The sequence below is a fragment of the Bombyx mandarina genome, chromosome 11, assembly GCF_030267445.1.
Source record: "Bombyx mandarina strain Sakado chromosome 11, ASM3026744v2".
Taxonomy (NCBI): domain Eukaryota; kingdom Metazoa; phylum Arthropoda; class Insecta; order Lepidoptera; family Bombycidae; genus Bombyx; species Bombyx mandarina.
The window spans coordinates 1,414,206-1,440,845 of NC_143218.1; the positions used below are offsets into that span (position 1 = coordinate 1,414,206).

At 39.4% G+C, this 26,640-nt stretch overlaps 2 protein-coding genes across 5 annotated transcripts; both read left to right on the top strand.

Moving 5' to 3' along the window:
• Positions 1–1,832: 1,832 nt before the first annotated feature.
• ApepP (Aminopeptidase P) lies at positions 1,833–24,546 on the top strand. 4 transcript variants are annotated; one of them, XM_028179220.2, is made up of 17 exons: positions 1,833–1,925; positions 9,879–9,928; positions 10,230–10,339; positions 10,855–11,026; positions 11,427–11,539; positions 13,939–14,074; positions 15,301–15,396; positions 16,672–16,874; positions 17,301–17,387; positions 17,608–17,697; positions 18,214–18,344; positions 19,496–19,648; positions 21,321–21,453; positions 22,136–22,313; positions 23,115–23,206; positions 23,693–23,806; positions 24,321–24,546. In XM_028179220.2, the coding sequence occupies exons 3-17, from the start codon at positions 10,244–10,246 to the stop codon at positions 24,444–24,446; spliced, it is 1,920 nt and encodes a 639-aa protein (XP_028035021.2). In that variant the 5' UTR covers positions 1,833–1,925; positions 9,879–9,928; positions 10,230–10,243; the 3' UTR covers positions 24,447–24,546. The 4 variants fall into 4 exon arrangements, with proteins under 4 accessions (XP_028035021.2, XP_028035022.2, XP_028035020.2 ...); XM_028179221.2 differs by having other exon boundaries at positions 1,852–1,925; positions 9,882–9,928; XM_028179219.2 differs by lacking the exon at positions 1,833–1,925 and adding an exon at positions 7,691–7,785.
• On the top strand, positions 2,090–6,232 carry asf1 (histone chaperone asf1). Its single transcript, XM_089731238.1, has 2 exons — positions 2,090–2,928; positions 3,891–6,232. The coding sequence occupies exon 1, from the start codon at positions 2,277–2,279 to the stop codon at positions 2,925–2,927; it is 651 nt and encodes a 216-aa protein (XP_089587364.1). The 5' UTR covers positions 2,090–2,276; the 3' UTR covers position 2,928; positions 3,891–6,232.
• Positions 24,547–26,640: the final 2,094 nt, after the last annotated feature.

The window sequence follows — 26,640 nt, forward strand, 5'->3', positions numbered from 1 at the left end:
TGGTTACGTACTGGACCCTATAGACATCTACAACGTAAATGTCGCCACTACTCGCCACCCACCTTGACACTTAGCTATAACCTCTAACAGTACATAGACCTATATAGTAGGGACACTCTCTAATATATTAAGTGTATAATCTATGAGGGACACGACATATTGTTCTATACGTACAATTGCTTATATAAATAGCACCCATTTTGAAGGCACATACACAAACCTATCTCGTTCTTACTCAGCACTTTAACTCGCAGGAAAACAATATAACAGTATTTCAGTGCGTACATAAAATGAAACATGAATATACGTAAATGTCTCCGTCTCCGTCTAATGAGGCCGAAAATCCGCCATGTTTAGCGCGCCAAATGTCATTGTCACGTCAGTTCGGCCGTCTGTTTTGGGTTGTACATTATTTATTGACTTTGATATCGATTTAATATGATTGCTTATATAAAATTTCTTATTTTATCATGCTTTAAACATACAAAAATAATAATTAAAACATATTTTATAGGATCTCAAGAAAGTCGTCGGAACTATTTAAATAAAATAGTTTTATAACACTATTGTCAACTCGTTAAATATTTAATAATTAAGTAATTTTAGAGAGGAAGTCACAATAAATGACGTTTGTAATTTTATTACGAATAAATGTTCTGTAGGTGTTTTTTTTTATCAGGCGGTCCCTTGATAAGTTTAAAATTTGAATCACTCTCAAGTGAGAGTGATTCAAATGGTGCGGCGTACCTTCCTTGAGGTGGGCTGCGGTAGTGTGTTACGGACTTTAGGTCAGCAAAACAATTAAAATAGATTGTAATAGTCTAATAAAAACACGTACTCAAAATACGATAACATTCAGCATGCTAGAAATGGGCAGATGGCACTGTACTACGCCATATCTTTATGTTTTGCGGCAAACGACAACTTTATAAAATCAGTGTAGCAAATTTTAAAAATCGTCATATCGTTTACTTGGCAAATTTGTAGCACGAACTCGTCTTAGATTTCACATAATATCTAAATCACATCATCTTTGCACATTACAATATACTTACTTCCTATTAAAGTATAAATTCTACAAATACATTCACTCAACAATTTTTAAAATAAAATGAGCCAAGAACGTTTATCGATAAAACCTACTAACATTAAAATCTTCTGGGCAGCACTAAAGCCGCCATGTTTTGTGGCCAGATGACGTCACAGTGGCACGAATTTTTTGTTGACGTTTCATTTCCATAGGTTTCCTACTTCAGTGTAACAGTACATGTTGTTCAATCAATGTCACTTTAGCCTAATGGGTAATAACGGTGGCGATTTTAAAAGTGCAAGCATGTGGGAAGATGAAATAATCATTGGCCGTGCCTTCTTAGGTTCTTTCAGAATTCCCAGTTTATTATTATCTGCATTTTTTTCTTTTAATCAAAATTTTACACTGATAAACAGAAATACAATTTCTAAAAAATCATCACATCCATAATAAAACTTTATGATTTCATAACTCCACACTGGCAGGAATACTAACGGAAAAAGCTTGCGGCATTGAAAAACAAGAGAAAAACTGTTGAGTCTTGTTAAACTTAAGTGACCTATCATTTTGCATTGTAATATGTTATTTTTAACCATACTTTTCCACCCTCATAAGCACCAACTCTGTGTAAATTAATAAAAATTTTAAATATAAAAATAAATAAAGTAGGATTGGTAGTACACTTTGATTTAGCATGTGACGTCTCAAATATTATGTATGATGTAACGCATATGTAGTGACTTTTCCATGAGTCTCGAAGTACTCAGAAAAACGTATTCTGTGGTTAGACCCTATCTAGTCTATATTCTGTTATCTCTAGTTTATGGTAATTCTTGACGTTCAGTGCGACCGTATATTTATTATCATAGTAAACAAAAGAAGAATTGCATTAAAGGTAAGTGAAAGCACCTTTTGAATTATTCGCAATAGGGAAACTATGTTGATATCTTGTTTAATCAACATTAACTATATATTACAAAGAAAAATAAACCAAAACTTCATGACTAGCAAAGTCAGTTGACATCGTCTAACTTTTTTATTTTAGTTTCACAAAATACCGTCGCGGCGTTGTAGTCGACACATATTTTGGTCACGTGACCATTTCAACCGCCAAAATAATTTGTCATTTTTCACCGATCTTCAGCGAGAATTAAACAGTGTCTGGACTTTTTGAGATTAAAAACATTATTAAAAGTGAAACGTGTGTGTGGTTATAGTTAAAAAAAGAATTCAAGAAAACCGAAACATGGCCAAAGTTCATATAACCAATGTAGTTGTATTAGACAATCCAAGCCCATTTCTCAATCCGTTTCAATTCGAGTTAACCTTTGAATGCATCGAAGAACTCAAAGAAGATTTGGAATGGAAGATGATTTACGTTGGTTCTGCGGAAACGGAAGAGCACGATCAAGTTTTAGACACAATTTACGTTGGACCAATCCCAGAGGGAAGACACATGTTCGTATTTCAAGCGCCACCACCGGACGTCACAAAAATACCGGAGAATGACGCTCTCGGAGTTACTGTCGTATTATTAACGTGTTCGTATCGGGGACAGGAGTTCGTGAGAGTAGGCTATTTCATAAATAATGACTACAGTGAAAGCGAATCTGAAATACGAGAGAATACACCAGCTAAGCCTCAGTTTGATAAAGTAGTGCGTAATATATTAGCTTCAGCGCCCCGTGTGACGCGGTTTAAGATAAACTGGGCAGAGCCTGATGCTGGTACGGCCATCGACGCTGGTGACAGCAATCTAGAAATTTCTCATGCGCCCAGCAACGACTCTTACAGTGCTAGTTTTAATGCTGAGAGTCAGATAAGTGGAATAGAGTTTCAAGGTAGTTTAAGCGGCTATGGAGACAATTCTAACTCAATAGCGCCAATGGAATGCTGAGGTGAGTGATTTTTTTTTTATGACAATTTGCTTTATTTTTCAAACTGCTATTTTGCCACTTATGTCCATGCTAATTTGAACTAAGAACTTTTTGCTTAATACTCATGAATTTACATGATGTTGCAATGTCTCCATATTTTTAATTGCACTTTAAATGGTAACTTAATGTAAAAGAAACCGTTCTGAACCTTATGGACAGTGCTAAAAGACAGACAGACATTGTTGTGATGAACAGGTTTATTCGTTTGGTTTATATGTATATAGATGTAAATATGTGTAGTTATGTTTATCAGTCTCCAGTTTCAATACTACCGGGAATCCTAGTTAATGGCTGATGGCTGCTTATTTTTGATTGAAGGATAGCTCAATATCTGGTTATAATTGTTTTCTGGAGCTTATAGACACCAAATGTGTGATACCATGTGTTACCAACTAAGTAGCTTTAGTTAAATCCAAGTAATAATTCCTTATTTGTTTATTTCATAAGTGGCTTAACCAACTGTGAGCGTACAGCCCAACAGATGTTAAATAGTCTCTTCAAGCACTGGTCATTGCCCTCATTGAACTCATCTACTACGACAAAAAGTTTGATGTGTGAACTAGCCCATAAACACAAACCACTGATTTTTTCACCAGATTTTCTCAGTGAGTTGAGATTCCGATCTGGTGGTAGATTCTGTGAAGCACTGCTCTTGTTAGGAATTCTGTGGAGGAAGTGTTAGGAATGTTGTCAGGTTGAGCCTGTGAGCTCACCTTCTGGTCCATGCGGAGTTGGAATAGCCCTTCTGGCTAGCGAATTGAATGTTTACCGAACCCATTGACGTGACAATATGAATGTCGACACCTACCTTGAGACCCTGAAAAGGCCCTTGCTAATCATGTCTTTTCAACTGAAGTTACTCCTTAAAGTGTAATAGTAAATAATTAAAAAAATATATATTGATAGATATTATTTATTTTCAGATTATGTAACCAGATATAATAAGAAAGAAATATCATGGACCGTTTTCAAGGCTTTGTTTGTACATAATAAAAATATTGTAAATGCATGCACATTATTATGAAATTTAATGTGTGTAATGTTAAAACCACATGATTTTGTGAATGGAGAGAGTATTCTCATACATTGAGCGTACAATGATATGATCTTGTTAAATTAAAATCTAGCTTTGACTAGTCGATGCCTTTTAAAATAAATAAGAAATTTTACTAAAATTGAACACCATATCACAGTGTATAATAATAATGGTGTTTATTTGTATTTGAATGTAAAATAAGCTTTATGGAATGATTAACGTAAGAAAACCTAAAGCAAAATAATACAATGTCTAAACTGTACTTAGAATAAATGATATATGAAGTGTCCTTATAAATATATATAGTACATAAATATTTTGATATATGAGGATGGGATAATAAGTGTTTATCGCTTATGCAAACAAAGTCACAGCAGTGTCGTGATTCCTTAATATATCAAAGATAATTAAATTTGATTAATATATTTCGGATTGTATATTTTGAAAATAATGAACTATAATTCTGGATCTTGATAAAATCTATGGTTGTTCCGAAAAGTCTCGCATTAATGATCTATGAAGTTGACTAATATTTATGCATAAATTAGTAAATGGTATAGTTAACTTAACGTTTTTTGTGCTGTTTAAATTTGTAATAGACTATTAACACCCTATATAATGCAGTGGTGTCACAATGCACTGACCGACACGATCTTTAAGCTCGAAGGTCCCTTCAGAAATGTTTCCACTTCTGTTCTTGCTTAGACTGTGCCTATCACTTATATTTCTAACACTAAACTAACTACCTAATACACTCTGCCTCTGTAATTATGAGATTGACCAAAATTGTCTCATTTCATTATTATATGATAATTGAGTTTCTTTTAATATTAAAACATATATAACTGCCTAAGTATGTATACAATCTCTCAAGTTAGGGTTGTCAAATAATATAAAAAGTGAATTTCAGTATTATACAAATATTTTTCTTAATGTAAATTTAAGTTTAGCAAAATTGAAATATTAAGTCTATTCTTGATGTATATGCACAGTTCAAAACAAAACAATTCCTATACATCACTGAAATACTACATGCTATTCCTTTTTGTGTGGTAGTTTTTATTACAAATTTAACTGTTTAAACAAGTTTTTCTGCCATTGATACTTGCTACTACGAGTACCCTCACGAGTGGAGACAACTGATGAGGGCCCTAAGTACCAGCGGGGTGCCTTAGGACAACAACAACAACAACAACCCTGGGTGTTCACTCTGGACACTTTCCAATTTTAATAATAAGATTATATGAGTTACTGACTTAATATGTTACAATAGAGAAACAAAGAAGCGAATTAGAATAAAATAGAATGAATCTTGTGGTTTTAACATTTGTTAAATTAAAGTCATTTCAAATTTCTCGATAACGTAAAAGCAAACGGTTGTAAACAATGACTGCTGAAGAATAAATATAAGTTTGGAGTGTTTCTTACGTGTATATTAAGTTTTTATTTCATTTGCCGCAGTGAAGTACTACTGGCTTAATGGGTCAGCTAGGTAACCATTTAAGCGTGAGACCTGAAGCCACAGTGTCTCATTTGACTATCATTAAAATGAGGAATGTAGTGTTTAATATTGGAAGTTATTTAATTAGGATTATGTTGTGAGGATATTTTTACTAAATGATTACATGAATATAATTTTACCCTTGCAGTTTTTTTTTTATTGCTAATATTAGTGGAGGTGAAGCATGCAGCCCAGCTGGTGTTAAGTGGTTACTGAAGCCCATAGAAATCAAGATCAATCTACAACGTAAATGTCGTCACCCACCTCGAGAAATGAGTTCTAAGGCCTCAGCTGCCCCACCTTTCAATTTGAAACGCATTACTGCGTCACGGCAGAAATAGGCAGGCTAGTGGTACCTGCCTGTGCGGGGTCACGTGCCTTACCAGCAGACGGTAAAGGCCTGATACTGTAAGAAAGAGCTTCCAAAGATTTTAGAACAATATTTGGGAATTGTCGAAAACTGTAGTAGAATTATCTTATTGCTTTAGTATTGCCAGTATGTATTGCAAGCTTCCTTAGGCTTAGCAACGTATAACTGTAATTATGTTTGATAAATTAACTATAAAAACTTCACACTAACATAGAGTATTAATGAAATTTGTATGATAACGAAAAAAATTAAGAAAATACATATTTTGTGATAATTAAAAAAAATAGTAGTATCCTAAGTTAGCAAATAAAAAAATATTGTGTAAATAAAATAAAATAAAAAAACTGGTAAGTTACAATATTTGTTTAATTTAGTATATTACCTTGTACTGTTTATTACATTTTTTATTTATTATGTTGCTTGAATGGGTAGACGATCTCACGGCCCACCTGGTATTAAGTGGGTATCGGAGCCCATAGACATATACAGCGTAAATGCCGCTACCCACAAGGTCTGTTTTTTTTTTTATTGCTTAGATGGGTGGACGAGCTCACACCCCACCTGGTGTTAAGTGGTTACTGGTGCCCATAGACATCCGCAACGTAAATGCGCCACCCACCTTGAGATATAAGTTCTAAGGTCTCACGTATAGTTACAACAACTTTACAGTACAACGGCTTAAATAAGCAGGAAGATCTTCATTCATTCATTCATATACAGTGGGCAGGGCCGTATTTGATCTACTTAAATAAATCTTAAAAAAAGGCCTTTGAAACGGAAGTTTATGAAGTTCATAAATCGTCTTCTCGCATGAAAACTGTATAATCTCAAAACTTACTAATCTTACAGGAGAGTGTTTTAAAGGTTTAACATGTGATATTTTTAATATTAATCATCTTTGCAACTTTTTTTTTTTTTTTTTATCAGTTATATTATATTATATTAATTATCTGTATTTTAAAGTAAGATAAAATTATGTAATAATTTTGTTAATAGTAGCCAAAATATAGGTAAACTAAAAAAAAACTAAAATTAAACTACTCTCTTTTGACAGTATTTATGAGAAAAATACTGGTGATACCAAATGTTTACGCCATATTAACTCAATTTCGAATATTTTTGGAAATTGTACACTTTTAATGCGAAAAGACGAAATGTCCTTCGTCAGGGAAGTTTTATTTGTGAAAGAGAATACTCTTTTTACACGTTAGCGTACTGTTAAGGTTACAACCTATATACAATCCCTACACAAAACAATCTCATCTTTTAAAATCTATAGGTAATAATCGATTGTTAATTGGCGGTCTGGCAGGGATCTAAATCTTGCAGGCTTAAGGTGTTTTCCCGGATGCTACACAGACAAAAGTTCGCCCAAATTGCCGCCGAGAATACAAATTAAGTAATTCCGTTGTAAAGGTTTGGTCAGCCGTTGTATTATAGAAATGAGACTTACAACTCGTGTTCTTGTCGAACCCGTCACTTGCGACGAAGGGTTCGGCGAGTAACCTAACCTATAAACACAGTCCACTAAGTGTCTCGCCGGATCTTCTCAGTGGGTCGCGCTTCCGATCCGGTGGTAGATTCTGCGAAGCGCTGCTCTTGCTAAGGCCATTGTTAGCAACTCTCCGGTTTGAGTTCCGTGAGCTTACCTACACGTTAGGGTTACCCTGTCATAGCCTTTCGAGGCTATCAGCATAGGTAGGAAAAAAAAACAACTCTTGTCTAGTTATGTTGGTGGCAGTAAAATCTTTTGATATATCCTATTATACTACAGTGCCTCCCTAGTACTTTATAATACGTCCATGTCGAATGTGAATAGCGTGTTTTTTTTCAATTATTCGATTGTGCTGGCTTCAGTGATGATAACGAAATGCTAGCCGTCGCACTGATCGCCATTTTAACAGTCAAATGGTAAGTTTTTTAACACGCTTTCATTAGCTATATCGAGGACTGAAAGGGGATTTGGTTTAAGAGTAATTTCGCTCAATACGCGACATTTATCTTTGTAATTATTAAAGGTGCATTTTATTTGGTATCAGCACCAACAGTTCGATGTTTTTAATTGAACTTCAATTAAGTTTATTCCATTTGAAATAGCTGCAGAAGTTTTTTTTTTGTTATGTAATTTTTTTCCAAATGCTTAAACTTTAAATGGTTCTCCGGTAAAGTTGCAAAAATGTCGCTTAAACCTTATGCCGAGTTTACATTACGAAATTAGTGTCATGCATGTTGAGCTCAGTTTCACGAAAGTAGTTTCGATATATGCGAAAGTAATTTCGTTAAAAAATTAGTGTCGCGAAAGCCACAGTATCTCAGTAACCATGGCGCCTTCAGCATCAAAGCTATAATTTGCTATATTCAATGTAGCTAAAGAAATGCTTATATACCTATAAACTTAAAAAAAGACTATCAAGAAAAAAAAAAGTTGGTAGATTCGAGGATGGTCAACAAGAAGGCATTTAGGTGCAATGAAGTTAGTCTCTGAATTAGCAGATGAAGATCCTGAGAGTTATAAAAACTATTTTCGAATGAGTGAAGATAATTTTGATTTTTTACTTGTCATTGATATTCATTAATAAGATCTATATTTTTTTCTGTACTCCATCATTGGTTTGCCATTTTCAACGCTTGAAGCGCGTCCGAACTAACAATACACACGTCCGCACAGCGCAGGCCCTTTCGCGATATTAGTTTCACGTCGCGTCTACACTATGAAATTAGTTGCATGACACTAATTTCACCAAACAATCGCGCAGGGCACGAAACTAATTTACATGCATGAAATTAATGCATGCATTACGAAAGTATTAAATTACACGTGAAACTGTTGGTAAAACTAATGTCACGAAATTAATTTCACGCCACTAATTTCGTAATGTAAATTCGGCTTTACTTAGCCTTTCACCGCTGATATGTATTAAGTACATTTAACCTTTGAATGTCATTTGTCAACGACTTTGAAGGCTTGTTTTGTGTTTTCCTACTTATGCTGGTAACATAAAGGGTTATGGCAGCGTAACCGCGCGAGTAGGTGAGCTCACGGGGCTCTGACCTGAGGACGTTGCTAACACTATCCCTAACAAGAGCAGTGCTTCGCTGAATCTACCACCGGACCGGAAACGCGACCCACTAAGAAGATCCAGCGAGAAACTGGCAGACGATTTTGAAGATGCCCGATGATTAACTCGAAAATTTGTACACGCATCAAGAACCGATGAGGATAACATAACTTCATAGCATCGCTCGAATATCCTGATCGGTAGATATCATCAACAGATTAAAATAAACCCGATAAAATTAATTGTTAGTTCGGTTTGCGGTTCAAGAATGTGTTTTTGTATTTTTTAAATTAATTCTTAATATTTTTTATCTGTCTCGGCCGCGTCACTAAGGTTAGGTCAAAGTGTAAAATAATAATAATACGAGCACGACATTTCTTTTTTTATCACAAGAATGGAGAATTGAAAAAAATCAATAACTAGAGTGTTATCGGTGGCGTGTGGTGACAACATCTAAAGCCCGCGCTCTCAAATAAATGGACGAAAAATGGATGGAAAAACCTAAAATTCATATTTTTCCCCTACCTATTCGCTGGTAGGTAGTCTAGGGCGTTATTCTAGCTATGCCCGGACGAGTAGATGAGCTCACGGGAGCAATACGATATTTTCGTTTATTTTTTAAAAGCATCTGATGAGGCTTTGTCGCAGTATCTACCGGTACGATCTTGCAATACGCCCTACCACCGGTGTGCTTAGTGCGAGTTTAGTAACGTTCTCGATAGAGTAAAAGTTAACCCAATTTTGTATGCAGTTGGAACAGCGCCCCTAGCGGCAAACGTACGCAACGATCCCATTTCATACAAATATGAGCTAACTTTTACGCTATCGAGAACGTTAAAAAACTCGCACTAAGCACACAGTAGCTAAAGTTGTGTCAAAGCGGACTATTCGATTCGAATTGCCTTTCAAAATTATAATCATAATATATAATTTGCTTTTTTTTAGTAGCCTGACAGAAGGCGCTTTGGCCAGTAACAGTTCTATCGAACGCAAAGGTAATTGATTATAATCTATGGATTGTTTTTAAATTTCAAATGTAGAATTAGCTCGTACAAGGGTTGGATCCCGGCCCGAGATTTTTTTTTTTACAGCCGTTATGCTATTGAGATTTAGACCTCATGTTGCTATGCAGGTGGCGTTTACGTTGTGAACGCAAAGTGGGACATGAGTTCTTTGACCCGTTAGCCAATTTTGAGACACAGTAACCTTTATTAGAAGTGCTTATGGTTACGACATCTTCTGTGACTATGATCGAATTTTTTTTTCATTCTATCTGTATTTCTGGAACGCGTTTAGATCGCAGCGGCGAGATGTCGCTACAGCGCTTGCAAGCGCTCCGAGCGCTAATGTCGAGTCAGCGTCCCGTGTTGGCAGCTTATATTATACCGACCGCCGATGCTCATAATGTAAGTCGTGTAACATTTCATGTCACGTTCTTTGTCCGCGGTGAACTTTTAAACGAATTAACATATTTGAATGTAAATACGCGAATTGTGTGTGGTTTGTTCCAACTTTAGAAATAAGATATTTATAATCGTTTTTTTTTTATAATTGTAAATAAACAAATAAAAAATGTGCATCTCTGGACGCTGTACAGAAGTGATAACTTAAACTAATCTATGTGGAACTATATTGAAATTTAACTTGAGACAAAGCTGAAAAATACCTAATGTAAAGAAAATTGTAACATAAATTGAAAAAGATATATAAATAGTTAAGATTTACATATGTTCTCAGTTAGTTGTCAGCAATATGAGAGAGAAAGGGAAGCCATATAGACTGGCACCGTAACGCGTTACGTAACTAAGCTTTTTACCCTTCCACAAGAAGTTATCACTTAAGCGGTGTTACAGTACGTCCTATCGTGACGAAAATTCAGAGTGATAGACCAGTGATGTTCGTATAAAATGTCTACCTGCAGTCGGAGTACATAGATCCAGCGGACGCCAGGCGCGAGTGGATAACCGCCTTCACCGGGTCGGCTGGCACTGCAGTTGTGACGTCATCGCAGGCTCTCGTCTGGACCGACGGTAGATACTACACGCAGTTTGAGAGAGAGGTCGACTTGTCAGCGTGGACTTTAATGAAACAGAGTGAGTAGTTTGTCTCGCTCTAGGCTGCTTGTTGAGGACTTGGTGTTAGTGGACATAGGTGAGGGGGGCAGTGAAAAACCGCCTTCGTCTCCGCCATATTCCCTTGAGGCCTCTCGGTGCTTTATGGGATTTCATGCGCTGGTCCCTGGTCCCGTCCAACGCGTCGAATGCGGGGAAGAGTTCGACGTGCAATTTGACCCATGAGACACGACGCACCAAGTTTCCAGTAAACTTTTATGGGTTGGTCCCGATTCTGATTTAATGGTAGAACCGGCGAAGTATTGCTCTCTGCTGGGGCAGATGCTAGTCATGGTGTGAACCCACAATATCCCCTTAAGGCTACTGACAGATAAGCAAAAAAAACGAATAGTTGGTAACCGAAAATTGCGTCTTCTTACAGCACTACCGGACACTCCCACTTTGGAGAAATGGCTGGCCTCGAACCTCAAAGACGGTGACGTAGTCGGCGTGGATCCCCAAACGATGACCAGAGACGAATGGACTCCGATACAGGTATGTAAATATTCTGAAACTCTTGGCATGAGACTCGACAGGTCTCAAATGATCTAGCGGAGTGCGGAAATGGGACGACCATCATTTAAACCACATTGTATGACCTATGTGTGACAGGAGGTAATTCTTAACTGGTTAACTGTGGGACCATTTTTGAGGGACTTTCAGCGTATGAGGTCTTTTCGAGACAATACTGGACTTCTTACACTGCACATGAGACCTGAAAGGCCTTACAAAAGTCCGTCTTTGAATATAATTCATACTGGTAGACATAGTCGCCTCCAGTACCGAGCGAAACACGCGGTGTTATCTGCCGCACCAGAGGACTTTGATGCTTTTTCAACCACATAATGCAGTCATTGTGTGAACTTTCCGCGACTAAAGGGTACCTAACCACCGGTAATTATGCAGTTTTGTATTTTATTAGCACGGTCCTCTTATTGGCTCGGTGTGTTTGTTTCTTTGCGTGTCATGGGAATCTTTGAACGTCGTTATCTTCGATGATGATGCGACAATAGTTTTGAAAATTTTCGCCCTAATAAACTTCCCGGTATAGACAGGATACAAGGAAATGTTGTGTAAATTGATTGTTAGTTCGACTATGATATTCAAACGTATCTCTTAGTTTTTTGTCGTGATAACGTCTTAGAAATCGACGAACGCCAGCTGCACGCGTGAAAGAGTGTCACGTTCCGCCCGAGCCTGAGCGTGTGAGCGAGAGCGCGGAACAAGCGACAGAGAGGCACGATCGGCTCAAGCGTTGGCTTGTGACACGTTTATCTCTCTGCTCGCGTGACGTCAGAGCTAGCAGTTCGAATAGTTCCACTACTGACTTCACCACGTAAAACTATCGTCCGTAAGCCGACTCTACAGACAACCAATACTTTTAAATTGTTCAACATAAACTTTTTATTACACAATTCTATTACTCAGTCGTGGAAATTTTCACTGTACTTACATATTTAATTACAAAAATGTGGTAATGATTACGCGTACTCATAAGCCATTATTGAGCGACTTCTAAGCTAATTAACACACAATCCAGTCAAATACTTTTTTACTGGTGGTAGGACCTCTTGAGAGTCCGCGCGGGTAGGTACCACCACCCTGCCTATTTCTGCCGTGAAGCAGTAATGCGTTTCGGTTTGAAGGGTGGGGCAGCCGTTGTAACTATACTTGAGACCTTAGAACTTATATCTCAAGATGGATGGCGCATTTACGTTGTAGATGTCTATGGGCTCCAGTAACCACTTAACACCAGGTGGGCGGTGAGCTCGTCCACCCATCTAAGCAATAAAAAAAAAAACCAAACGTTTCCTTCATTCGAATGTTTCGCCGGTGCAATGGTTAGCCCCCCTGACTTTCGTACCGAGGGTCGTGGGTTCGATTCCCACATCGAGCAAACATTGTGCGTTGAACAGTTTTGTTTACTCTTGGGCTGGATGCTTACTGAATATTTACTATATACATTAACATAATATGTAGGATCCTCTATTCGATTTGGGTCAATAAAACAGTTAATTGCTTCACACGAATTTTATTTTATTTCAGTCTTTATTATAGCAAAGTAAATAAAATATACACGTCTGTTTTCCGTTGCATCGATTAACTACCCTCATTCCTTCTCTGGCTTAAGAGAAAACTATAGGTCAAACATTCATTCGCCATCTCTCTTACCTTCTGACACGACATCTCCTATCTCTTTCACGCAGTCATGCTCCATATCTGTCATTCCATTCCTACATGTATACATTTAAACGCCCATAAAGTATGTTTAATGGTGCTGGTTCCCGCAGGGATTCCTAGTTTGTGACCGAGTGACCATATCTAGAATTTTACCATATATAATTGGAACGAAGTTCCTTATGGGACGATGCGGAGAGGTACCCTAACCGGGAAAAAAACGTCCGTAACGTAAGATTTTATGTTTGCTACCTCATAACTTTTGACTAGGTGAATCGATTTTGAAGATTTTTTTTTATTAGAAAGCTGACGCTTTCCGTATGGTCTCATTTCAATTTAGTCCAGTTCTGATAATGGTATCCATGAGAAAACCATATAAGCCTCAAATTTGCATTAAGGACGTGCGCGACAAATAGATAACTCAATATCACGCCAACCGATTTCGATGATTATTGTTTTTAGTGTATACTATATTGTTTTGGAATATCTTTTTTTTTATCAATAAAAAATCATATTAAAAAATGTATACCCGAATAATAAAATTATTTTCTTTATACCTCGAATAGAACTTAAAATTAATATTTTTATAATAAGGAATTTCGTTCCTATCCGGTGTCCCCCGACACCACACTTTTTTTTTTTCTAATAAGTTGAGATATTATATGAGATTATATGAGAGAGAGATTATATACATACGCATTTTGTTATAAAAATAGACTGCCCTAAAGAAAATTAGCGCTCAACTAGTGCCGATTTCGAACAACCTCGTGGATGATGTCAGGATTGAACTTGGGGACCCGGCGCCTAAGAGATCGCACAATGAACTCGCGCCATTACACGTCCGCTACACTGGTAAGCGAATATACAGGATTTATATGGATACCTTGGATACCTTAGGTACGAACCCAAGTCGGAGCTTTTAGGTACCTCAAGCACCGGTCATCGTTCTCGTCGAACCCGTTGCTTGCGACGAAAGGCTCGGCGAGTAAATTAACCCACAATCACAGCCCACTGAGTTTCTGGCCGTATCTTCTCAGCGGGTCGCATTTCCGATCCGGTGGTAGATTCTGCGAACCACGGCTCTTGCTAGGGTCAGTGTTAGCAACACTCTGGTTTGAGCCCCGTGAGCTCACCTACACGTTAAGGAGAAGCTGAAATAGCCTCTCAAGGCCATCAACATAGGTAGGGAAAATAATACATTAAAGCCCACTGAGTTTCTCGCCGGATCTTCTCAGTGGGTCGCGTTTCCGATCCGGTGGTAGATCCTGCGAAGCACGGCTCTTGCTAGGGTCAGTGTTAGCAACCTCGTCAGCTTAGAGCCCCGTGAGCTCACCTACTAATTCTGCGAATTTAGTATAACCCCTCGAGGTTACTAGAATAGTTAAAAATAAAAGATTGCTAGACTTATTAAATCATCGAAGATTACTCCTTTGCTCCTGTAGGCAGACGAGTATAATGCTCACCTGATGGTGGTAGTTACCATAGCACATGGACGTCAGCAAGGCCAGGGACAGAGCGTTTATTTATTTATTTTTATTGCATAGATGGGTGGACGAGCTCACAGCCCACCTGGTGTTAAGTGGTTACCGGAGCCCGTAGACATCTACAAAGTAAATGCCGCCACCCACCTTGAGATATGAGTTCTAAGGTCTCAGTATAGTCACAACGGCAGCTGCCCCACCTTTCAAACCGAAATGCATTACTGCTTTACAGCAGAAATAGGCAGAGTGGTGGTACCTACCCGTGCGGACTCACAAGAGGTCCTACCACCAGTAATTACGCAAATTATAATTTTACGGGTTTGACTTTTATTACACGTTAGGTTATTCCTTCACAGTGGAAGTAAATCATGAACATTTGTTAAGTACGGATTTCATTAGAAAAAATTCTACCCGCCTGCGGGATTCGAACACCGGTGCATCGCTAAACACGAATGCACCGGACGTCTTATCCTTTAGGCCACGACGACTTTAGAGCCAGGCCGCGACAATCCTTCAAAGTAGTTTCAGTTTCATTTGTGACACAGATGTGATGTGACTGAAGGAGAAATGTAATAAAGCGAAGTTTCTCGTTCTCAGGCAGAACAGCGGGAGAGAAGATCGCGGAATTAAGACGGAAGATGGTGGAGAAGAAAGCTTCGGCCCTCGTCCTAACGGCCTTAGACGATATTGCTTGTAAGTCATGTGACCAGAGAACTTTAAATGGGACATGTCTTTTGCTTTTGACTCTGTGGTTTATCTCAGCAGCCTCTCATATCTCCTCTCGGGCTTCGTAAGACTAGAGCAGCGCTATACCAAGATCCTCGATCGCCAATCAGCTTTTAGAAGCACGGCGTGCTATAATCCCGCCCGAGTGGTCACCGTCTAACTTATTTCTGCTGCGAAGCAATCGTGCATTGCAAAAGTCTTGATCTGAATTCGTGTAGGCATTTTGTAATGCTTATAGGTTTTTGTTTGCTAAGGTGGGGAATGATCTCACGGTCCAACTTTGTCCGTGGTTACCGTGGCTTATGGACGCCAGCAAGGCATAGCCAAGCCGCTGCCTACCGTTAAGTACTCTCCTCGTTTGAAGAAGGACATGTCATAGCGCTCGGAAAACACCGTGGAGAGGAGCTCATTCCAAAGCCGGATGTTACGTGGCAAAAAATATCCCTGGAAACGCATTGTGGGTGAACGCAGTGGCTTCAGGTAGTATGGATGAATTCTATTCCTGGCGAGCGGTGCGATGGTAAAAACGAGATGATGGTATCAGCTCAACCATATCCACAGAACACTCAACTATTGTTATGTGGTCAGTGGGATATAGATCTCACTGACCACATAACAATAGTTGGGATGTCTATAGAGGCATCAACCACGTCAATGCCGGCGACTATTTCGAGAAATGAGTTCTAAGTCACACTTTTTAAACTACAACGGCTGTCCTACCCTTAAAACTGGTATTCGAACACCGGCACGCACACCGGATCGCATCGCTCGAGATGAATACATCGAGCGTCTTATCCTTTAAGTCACGACGATTTCACATGAAAGAGACATAGGGCTGGATGACTAATTATCGGAGAGGTGGCACGTCATTAACTGGAGGTCACTCGTTCACGAAAACGTTCTGTTTGTGTGTAGTGTAGTACATATAAGTCATGTAATAAGAGAAGAGTATTAAACCAACACTTGGACAAGACAGATGTTTCTCATTCGAACTAGAAACTTCCTTCTGTCATCATGGTTTATTTACTACATAAACTTCCTCAATACTTGTGTTGTGGAGAATTGATTTGACCTTAACATCAGCCGTGTCCTCTCGGTGGGCCGTCATTCCGAAGCAGCTGCTTTTGAGCTGTTCTAGCAAATCCCAACCCTTGTAGCTGAGCTACCACGTATCCTGGTGAAACTGGTCAGGCCTCCGGACCACCAGTAACTCCATCACGGTACTGACTTTTCAATTTCCAGACACGTTAAACCTACGCGGCTCCGACATCGAATACAACCCAGTCTTCTTTTCGTACTTGATCGTGATGGAGACCAATGTCGTTCTGTACTGGGGCGACGGTCAACTGCCCCCCTCCGTAACGGACCACCTAAGGGAGGAGGGCGTCGAGAGTATCAAAGGCAAACCTTACGGGGACATTTTGGAGGGCTTAAAGGAAATGGCGGTGAGCATTATTCAGTGGTTCGTTAATGATGGATGGATGGATCTTGGATATCAGTCTGGGTGAGAGGACTAGCGACCTCCGGGATACTAGGTGACAGCCTCGGCGGCTCCGTCTAACGGCGTACCCTCCAAAATAGAACGCAGGTCTACTTCCAAGAGCTCCTAGCAGCGATACGATGTTTAAGTGCAATCTCTGAAATTATAATTTGGTGCGTATCAATACAAAATTCGTAGCCTGAAGAGACAGACAGTCAGGTTTGTCATTATTCACCAGGAACTGGAGTCGGACGTTTTGGATACCCTTATCGGCTACTCGATTGCAGACATCAAAGGCTGTAACTTTGACGATCCTGCTTTATGTTTCGGATGACAGCTGTCAAATTTGACAGGTGTCAATTTTTTTTTATGTCGGCTTTCGTTTTCACAGCGAGAACTGTCGGAGAGCGGCGACGGGAGACACGTGATCTGGTTGTCCAATGACGCCAATGAGGCGATCCACAGAGCCGCCTCCGGGGTGAGTTCTTAATTGTTCTCTTATATTAGACCTTGAACTGGAATTGTGTTTTTTTTAAATACATTGATTGCTATGTAGGTCACTGGTGCCCTACGCGGCGCAGTGAATAAGGTTGCCAGACGTCCCGTATTTCCCGGGACGTCCCGTATTTTAGGCTTTGTCTTTTTTATGAGGTACTTTTTTTTTCAATTGTCCAACGGCATTGTTTGCTTAATTTCAGTCTGATGTCCTAAAGCGACCGATTGATTTAATATCGGAGGTGTCGCCCGTGAAACTGGCTAAATTGGTCAAAAACGAAATCGAACTGCAAGTGAGTATCGTATAGAGCAGATCTGTCGATTAAACTTAGAAGATACAGGTAAGATAAGGTAAGTATAAGTAAGAGGTTTTTTTTTATTGCCTTTAAAGGCATTGTAGCGGTAATTGCGTAAATTAATTGTAGCAGTAATTGCGCACATTATAACTTTTGCTTTTTTCGACTTTATATACGTGGGAGTCATTCGTGAATATTACCAAAAAAAAATGTGGGGGTGCAACTTGGTACACGTGAAAGAAGTGAAACTTCTATTGCGCTGTGTAGCATTTGGTTTTCTTCATTTTTCATCCGTAAATCAAATTTATCTTGTGTATAAGAGAAACGACCTAGCTCGCTTTGTCCTTTCCCTGTCTCCTAACACGCCTAAAGAAGTTTCACTTAAAAAATTGGTATCTGCTTGCGGGATTCGAACGCCGGCACACTCGCATCGCTTGATACGAACGCACCGGGCGTCTTATCCTTTAGACCGCGACGACTAGGATATGAGAACAAATGCCCGTTGCTTATCAGGGCTTCCGTAACTGCCACATCAAGGACGGTATTGCCGTGGTCAGGTTCTTCAGATGGCTCCACGATCAAATTGACGGCGGCGAGCAGATCACCGAGGTGCAGGCCTCGGATAAACTTCTGGAGTTTAGGAGGTAAGGAAGGAACGTCTAGTAAGGTCACGTAGGTATTGAAAATCGAATATACAAAATCTTCCGCTTTTATCGGTAATTATATGACAAGAGAAAAAAAAAACGATTTTTTATTTATTTACTAGCTTTTACCCGCGACTCCGTCCGCGTGAAATAGTTACTTTGGCATAACACTAAATTTTCCCCCCACTTCATTTACGTAGAAAGTGAAAATATTTTTGAATTATATTATAGAATGTTAAGGAGCTATTTAAACCCCTATTTTGAAACATTATTTATTGGTGCTCCACTTGTATTGGCCTTACCTTGATGTTATATAGCCTATAGCCTTCCTCAATAAATGGGCTATCTAACACTGAAAGAATTCAAATCGGACCAGTAGTTCCTGAGATTAGCGCGTTCATACAAACAAACTCTTCAGCTTTATAATATTAGTATAGATGGTATGAAAAGAGACAAAAAAAATCGATTTATTTATTTATTTATATATCAGTGATTGTGTTCCTGACAGACAGACGTAGGATAAAGCGGCGCGACACGAAAACCCCCTTATCGTGGCCACGGCTAATTACTTATCCAACTGCAACGGGGCAAGACAAAGCCAACATGTCTTATCGGATTCCCTGGATCCATTTACTGGTGGTAGGACCTCTTGTGAGTTCGGTTAGGTACCACCACTCTGCCTATTTCTGCCGTGAAGCAGTAATACATTTCGGTTTGAAGGGCGGGGCAGCCGTTTAACTATACTTGAGACCTTAGAACTTATATCTCAAGGTGGCTGGCGCATTTACGTCGTGGATGTCTATGGGCTCCAGTAACTTACACTTAACAGCAGGTGGGCTGTGAGCTCGTCATGTAAGCAATAAAAACAAAACCCCATCGAACCCTCCGACATGCCAGAGACATCGCAGCATCTAAGCAATAAAAAAAATCGGTGCTTTTAGGACCCTCAAGCACCGGTCACAGTCCTCGTCGAATTCGTCAATTATGACGAAGAGTTCCACGAGTGAACCAACCCATAGGCACAGCCTATTGAGTTTCTCGGCGGATCCTCATCATGATGATAATAATACTAATTTGTTTCTTTTTTTTGGTTTGATATGTTCCCATGTTCGCAGCGTTTACAAGAACATAAAGCTTATTTTATTTGTTAGGGACGAAAAGGACTTCATGGGTCCTTCGTTCGGAACGATAGCGGGCAGCGGTGCGAACGGCGCAATAATACACTACAGCCCCGATAGAGAGGGACAGCAGACCGTGATAGAGAGAGACCACATGTTCCTTCTCGACTCCGGCGGGCAATACAGGTGCGACCCCCCTTCGGGTGGCATGTTACATCGTGGGGACCGACAGTGGGACGGGGTCGGTGCGTTTAGGCCAGCGGTCGGGGAACTTTTTTAATTAGAACTACCCCAAAATATTTTTGTGTAAGTTGATATTACCCGATGGCGAAGAACAAAAAAAAGGGTGCGTGTACGTATGTACGCGCGTAAGAAGTTATACTTTATTTTTATTAAATTTATTTCTTTTTTTTTTTAAATATTAAATAATTAATAATAAATATTTAACGTTAAAAAATGAATGCGAATAACACTTTTTTTACGAGTGTACATGCGCGAAAGTTCACCTGCGGCTATATTCAGACTCGCCAAGTTACGTCGGTCGTATTGTAATGAGCGGTTTAGTGGGCAACTTCATTTCTGTTAATTTTGTGTCACGGTGCGCGCGCATCGTAAAATTTCACTCTCATCAATTTTTCATAACGCGCCTAAAGAAGTATAACTTCAAAAACGAAATCGCTTCTTTTTAGACCTCATGATAATTTTGAAAAGAAAACAATAACTAAAAATTTAACGATTCTAAAGAAGTTTCACTTCAATATATACTTTTTACTCACCTAACTTTAATTTTTACCCCCCAAAAGTTTCATTTTACCCCATTTGGGGTACTTTACCCCGGTTCCCCGACCGCTGTTTTAGGCCCTCCAAGCACCGTTCTGGGCTATGATGTCGAATGCGAAGAAGAGTTTATTGGTGGTAGGACGTCTTGTGAGGCCACACGGGTAGGCACCACCATCCTGCCTGTTTCTGCCGTGAAGCAGTAACGCGATAGAGGGGCTGGACAGCCGTTGTAACTATACTGAGACCATAGAACTCATGTCTTGAGGTGGGTGGCGGCATTTACGTTGTAGATCTCTATTGGGCTCCGGTGAACACTTAACCACCAGGTGACCATACCATCCCAAACGCGCACTTCTTAAATTCTCTGTCGCAGGTGCCACTTTCAGACTTCCTCTGACATATTTATATTAAAATATTAACAAAAAACGAAGGCTGAAAAGCTATTTGGCTTTAACGACATCTTTGAAACTTTACAGCAGAGCCATTTAAAGCTCAAAATTTAGAAAGAATAACATAACAAAAAAAACTTATTCGGCTATTCGAATGGAGTAAACTTAATTGAAGTTCAATTAAAAACATCGAACTGTTGATGCTGATACCAAATGAAACGGACCTTTAATGACGTAGATAAATATCGCGTCTTAAGCGAAATATCACTTACACCAAATGGTCTTCACCCCCCGATATAATGCCGGCAGATTAAAAACCATAAAATATGGTTTTAAATTTTCAAAGTCGAATATTGTGTGTTAAAATTGTTGGCCATGTATCTTGGCTCGAAGAGTCTTTCTGCTTAGTGCAAGTTTTTTAACGTTCTCGATAGCGTAAAAGTTAACTCGAATTTGTATGGAGTTGGAACGTTTGCTTACGTTTGCCGCTAGGGGCGCTGTTCTAACTGCATACAAACTGGAGTTAACTTTTACGCTATCGAGAACGTTAAATAACTCACACTACACACACTGAGCTCTGTGAGTCTGGTTGGAGTTGTCCCGTCCACTACGGTACATGATCAATAGAAAATCCACGCATCGGAACCGCGTATGAGGAATCCAGCAGAGCTTTTGTTTACGAAATTCAGGGATGGCACGACCGACATAACTCGCACGCGGCACATGAGCGGCAACCCTACCGCGGAACAGAGAGATGCCTTCACTCGAGTGCTAAAAGGTCAGATTATGATCGGCGGCGCTTTATTCCCGAAAGGCGTTAAGGTAAGCCAGTTTTATTACATAGTCCAGCCAGTTCCTTGCTTAAATTAAAGGCAAAAAAATATATAATATATATGTTAAAATGTTAGTTAACTAAAGCGATTCTAGAAATAATATGTCCTAGTGATCCCCCGGTAGTCGATATTCGATTATAATTAATTGTAATTACAAGTTTGAAAATTATTATGGTTCTATTGTCAAAGACTATTTATTATACTTCTATAATCACAGATTTCGCCGAGACTACATTGCAAATATGAATAAAGACAAAAAATATTTAATCTATTCTCAATTTGACCACAGACTATATATAAGCAATAAGAAAATTTTGACAATAAACAAATAGTATGCATGCGTGTGTGTATCAAATACATGGTAGTGTGTTTAATGTTTTTATTTATTGATTTAATGTATTTTTTTTGCATACATAATTAAAAAAATATATAAGTGTCGGGAATTTCAAACTCCTCCGTCCGCGTATTTTTTGTAAAAAGGCATACATCGTTTTTGCCATACGCATTAATATATATTATTATGTAGATGTAAAAAAAGGCCCTCGGGTGTTAGTTGTTGTTACTCTATAAGTAACCCTGAACATTTGTTTCGCGCATCAGCATTTTATTTTGACAGCTGTCAAATGTGACATCTGTCAGAGTTTATTGAAAGTCGAAGTTTCGTCCGGCAGGGCAACGTTCTGGACAGCTTCGCGCGTCACGCCCTGTGGGAGGTGGGCCTGGACTACGGTCACGGGACGGGTCACGGCGTGGGTCACTACCTCAACGTGCACGAGGGTCCGTCCGGGGTCTCTTGGCGTCCGTACCCCGACGATCCTGGACTGAATGTTGGACAGATATTGAGCAATGGTGCGAGCTGTTTTATTTATTTAAAATGGGTTATCTCTTTTATTTATAATTTCGCATGTCGTGAACATATTTAAAACTAATAACAGCTTATATCAATTACTAGCTGACCCGGCAGACTTCGTAGTGCCTCAATCGATAAATAAAAGACCTAAACTTTTGTATAAAATAAACTTAAAACAAACAAAAAGAATCCGTCCGATGAAGGGGGCATAAAAGGAAAAACAAAATTGTTATTTTTATTTAATTCCAAGCATTTTCATATTTATTTTAAACATTTTAAACCTTTTCTGGACTTTCACATGTCATTCAAGACCAACATTAGCCAAATCGGTCCAGCCGTTCTCAAGTTTTAGCGAGACTAACGAACAGCAATTCATTGTTACATATATAGATAATTAAAAATTACTTTATGATATAATAATTGTTTGTCTGTAAAGTCGGTTTACGGACGATAGTTTTACGTGGTAACGTAAGTAGCGAAACTATTCGAACTGCTAGCTCGACGTCACGCGAGAAGAGAGATAAACGTGTCACAAGCCAACGCTTGGGCCGATCGTGCCTCGCTATCGCTTGTTCCGCGCTTTCGCTCGCACGCTGAGGCTCGGGCGGAACGTGACATTTTTTTCGTGCGTGCAGCCGATGTTCGTCAATTTAAAAGACGTTATCCGTTATACCGACTTTACAGACAACCATTTTTTTTATAAAATCGACACTGGCAACAATAGAATTCAAGAATTCGTTTGCCATACCGAAAAAATTAACAAGAAGGAGATAATGTCAAACGTTTTTTTTTTAAAACAGAACCTGGCTTCTACAAAGTCGGCGAATACGGAATTCGCCACGAAGATCTAATAGAGATTGTGGCTGTCGATAAGGGAAGCGATCATCCTAAGGTAAATAGTGTATTATAGTACATATCTTATGACGTCACAAACCAGTAAACAAACGTCACATGAATTTGGCGAAGCGCTCGATGATTATAATATTTGTGTTAGGGTAAGTTTTATGAGCCCTCAGGGGATAAGTACCATCTTTTTTGCTCACCATTCAACATCAGTATATCCCAGCATTTTTTTATTGCCTTTTTAGGCAGACGAGCATACGGCCCACCAGATGGCGAGTGTTTACCATCGCCCATGGACTTCAGCAATTCCAGGGGCAGAGCCAAGCCGCTGCCTACCGTTTAAGTAGACCTTTAAGTCTTACTTGTGTATAAGACACATCGCCGTCTCATCTATTTCTGTGACGAAGCGAATCCGGATTCGACTTCATTAAGATTCGGTCGTTCGACCACTTCACTCGAAGGGCTCGGAGTCGGGGCTGCGAGGAAAACCCAAATTAATCTATGGCCGAACTCACAACGGCCATTTTTATTCCAGGCGAAGAACCTGAGAGGCGATTACGATGGTCGAGGCGTTTTGGGCTTCAGCACGTTGACTTTAGTGCCCAATCAAAGGGAATGTATCGATGCAGAGATTATGACCGATTTCGAGGTGAGTTCTGACGTGCCGATCAATTTGATTTTGATTGGTGATTGCTCACTGCGATGTCTTCGGGAAGAGGGTTGGGGGGGGTGGGTCAATGAATTCTGATATAATTCTCTGAAGCTCTACCGTTCACAGATGACAGACGTGATTTTGATTGGTAATTGCTCATTGTGATGTCTTTGGCATGTCGGGGGGTTCGATGGGGGTGTTGATGGGGGGTCAATGAATTCTGATCTAATTCTTAGGAGGTCTACCGTTTAGAGATGTCATACATGTTTTGATTGGTAATTGCTCATTGCGATGTCTTTGGCATATCGGGGGGTGCGATGGGGGTGTTAATGGGGGGCTCAATGAGTTCTGATATAATTCTTCGGAGCTCTACCGTTTACAGATGTCATACGTGATTTTGATTGGTATTTGCTCATTGCGATGTCTTTGGCATGTCGGTGGGTTCGATGGGGGTGTTGATGGGGTGATCGATGGGTTCTAATATAATTCTCCGGAGCTCAACCGCTTACAGATTTCATACGTGAACGCGTACCATCGAAGAGTGCTTGACACATTGAGTCCCATACTGAAGGAGCGCGGTTTGCTTAAGGATTTGGAGTGGCTCGAAGGTCAATGCATCCCGATAACCAGGAAGTGAACCCTTAAGAACCTTGGATCACTCGTGCAACAGAGACGCAAGATTTGGTTTCTATGCGAATCTGAAAGAGATGGCTAATAAATAAATGATTTTCAGACGATGTTCTATTGTGTATTAATTGGTTTGCCTTTATTGGCTTGGCATGTTTGTATGTATGTGAGGGAATCATTTTCCATACCATTGATTTGGTAATTTCCACACGCGTCTAGGACTATGGGTAGGTACCACCGCCCTGCCTATTTCTGCCGTGAAGCAGTAATGTGTTTCGGTTCGAAGGGTGGGGTAGCCGTTGTAACTATACTTGAGATCTTAGAACTTATATCTCGAGGTGGGTGACGCGTTTACGTTGTAGACGTCTATGAGCTCCAGTAACCACTTAACACCAGGTGGGCTGTGAGCTCGTCCCATCTAAGCAATAAAAAAAGAACAGGGTTGAGAACTGACATGAAATAACGATGAGATTAGTAAAACTTACAATTTCTCCGCTTATGTCAAGAACGGCCGGTGACAACGCCAAGCGAACAAACTCTTCGGATGGATTCTTCATATGTCCTCTCGGGTATTTAATTTATTCCCGCCTAAGAATCTGTCAAACTTTGGAAAAAGTGGAATAACTGTTGAGGCACGCTCTGAACTTTCAACCTAGCTTTTGTAGCTTAGAGACCGTCTCTTGTGTCGTGTGAGATCGAGCGGTGTCGTTTAGGACCAAACGATTTAACAATCGAGCTTCTGCATCAATGTGGCGGGCTTTTTCTTTTATTGCCCTTGTAGGCAGACGAGCATACGGCCCACCTGATGGTGAGCGGTTACCGTCGCCCATGGACTTCAGCAATGCCAGGGGCAGAGTCAAGCCGCTGCCTACCGAAAAACACGGGTAGCCATCATACAAACACAAGATATTTGACAGGCGCCTGAATATCTCTTACTACATATTCAAGATAAGCTTACGTAGATACTAACAACAACATGGGACCGTCGGTCTACCGAGAAATGTCACCCGCTCGGTGGAAGATCTTCCCTCCGTCGTTACACCTATAATTGTGTCCAGATCCTCACATTACACACCAGCTGGTGCTATTTGGTAAGAAGTTATGATGATTACACCGACACTGTTATACGGAATTCTATGAACTCCTTTTTTTCTAAAAAAAAAAAAATTATATAATAATTCGCACTGGATTTAATTGAAAAGTGATAGGCACGAGCGCGGCGAAGGATGGAGACGAACTGACTGAGTGAGTGGGAATGGTAATGAAGTATGGTATGGATAAGGTTATGGGAAAGCTGATGCAGCAGGAATACGGTCGGGTCTGCATATCTACAGTACTGGAGCCCGGATATAACTGAATGGTGAGCACGGCTTTTTTATGAGTAAGTTTTCGTTTAGAACTTTCATGCCAAACAAAGATCAATCTAACCGACATAATGTCCGCTTGCGATTATCAAAAACAATAAATTTTTGCGGAAACGGAAATGTTTAAAATTCTTTCGCTTCTGCGTCTGTAACTCAAGGCCATGGAGTTAATAAGTACCAAGACATACCTTAACGGCAACTTCATCATCGATAAAAACCTATTATTAAGTTTATTATCTATGGGATGCATGTGACAGCGTTGTGCTATTTAAACATTGTTATTAGGTCATTGTGTTTTAATTTCAAATCAACAAACACGTTTAAATACGAATACCGAATTCCAGATGCTATTTTGAGTTGCTTAAGCTACATTTGTCAGCCCAACTTGTTTTCACTTTAAGAGTTTTGCAACTTCAAATACATGTCATTAAGAAGATCAATGCCAATTAAAAGAATACCAATACTTATTCAGAAGACTTTTAAGTATTGTTAGGGTAAAGTTTCAATTATACAATACTATGTACCAAATTAGTAAAATAACAGATTCGTTAAATATAAAATATTCAAAGATACCCTAATGAAAAATTGAAAATGCATAATTTTAATAAGATTTGAACGATAATTTTAGTGCTGCGCCTCTAAGGTATAAAAAATTAACATTTTAGTCAATTCATCTGAAAAATCGATGCCATGTTCATGACAGAATTGTAATTGGGTCTATGGATTAGCGCAAATAAAATATGTTTAGTTAATTATTTAATGCTTAAATTGAGACACAAATATCTCGTAACAAAGCTTTTGATTTATTGTGATTCGATTTTAATCAAATTTTTATATCTG

Excerpts from the sequence above, each read along its gene's own strand:
- asf1 (XM_089731238.1), top strand. The coding sequence starts at position 2,277 with ATGGCCAAAGTTCATATAACCAATGTAGTTGTATTAGACAATCCAAGC.
- ApepP (XM_028179219.2), top strand. The coding sequence starts at position 7,745 with ATGCTAGCCGTCGCACTGATCGCCATTTTAACAGTCAAATG. Across the intron at positions 19,649-21,320 it reads GACTCCGGCGGGCAATACAG|GGATGGCACGACCGACATAA; the intron begins GTGCGACCCCCC and ends TACGAAATTCAG. Across the intron at positions 23,207-23,692 it reads AGGGAAGCGATCATCCTAAG|GCGAAGAACCTGAGAGGCGA; the intron begins GTAAATAGTGTA and ends TTTTTATTCCAG.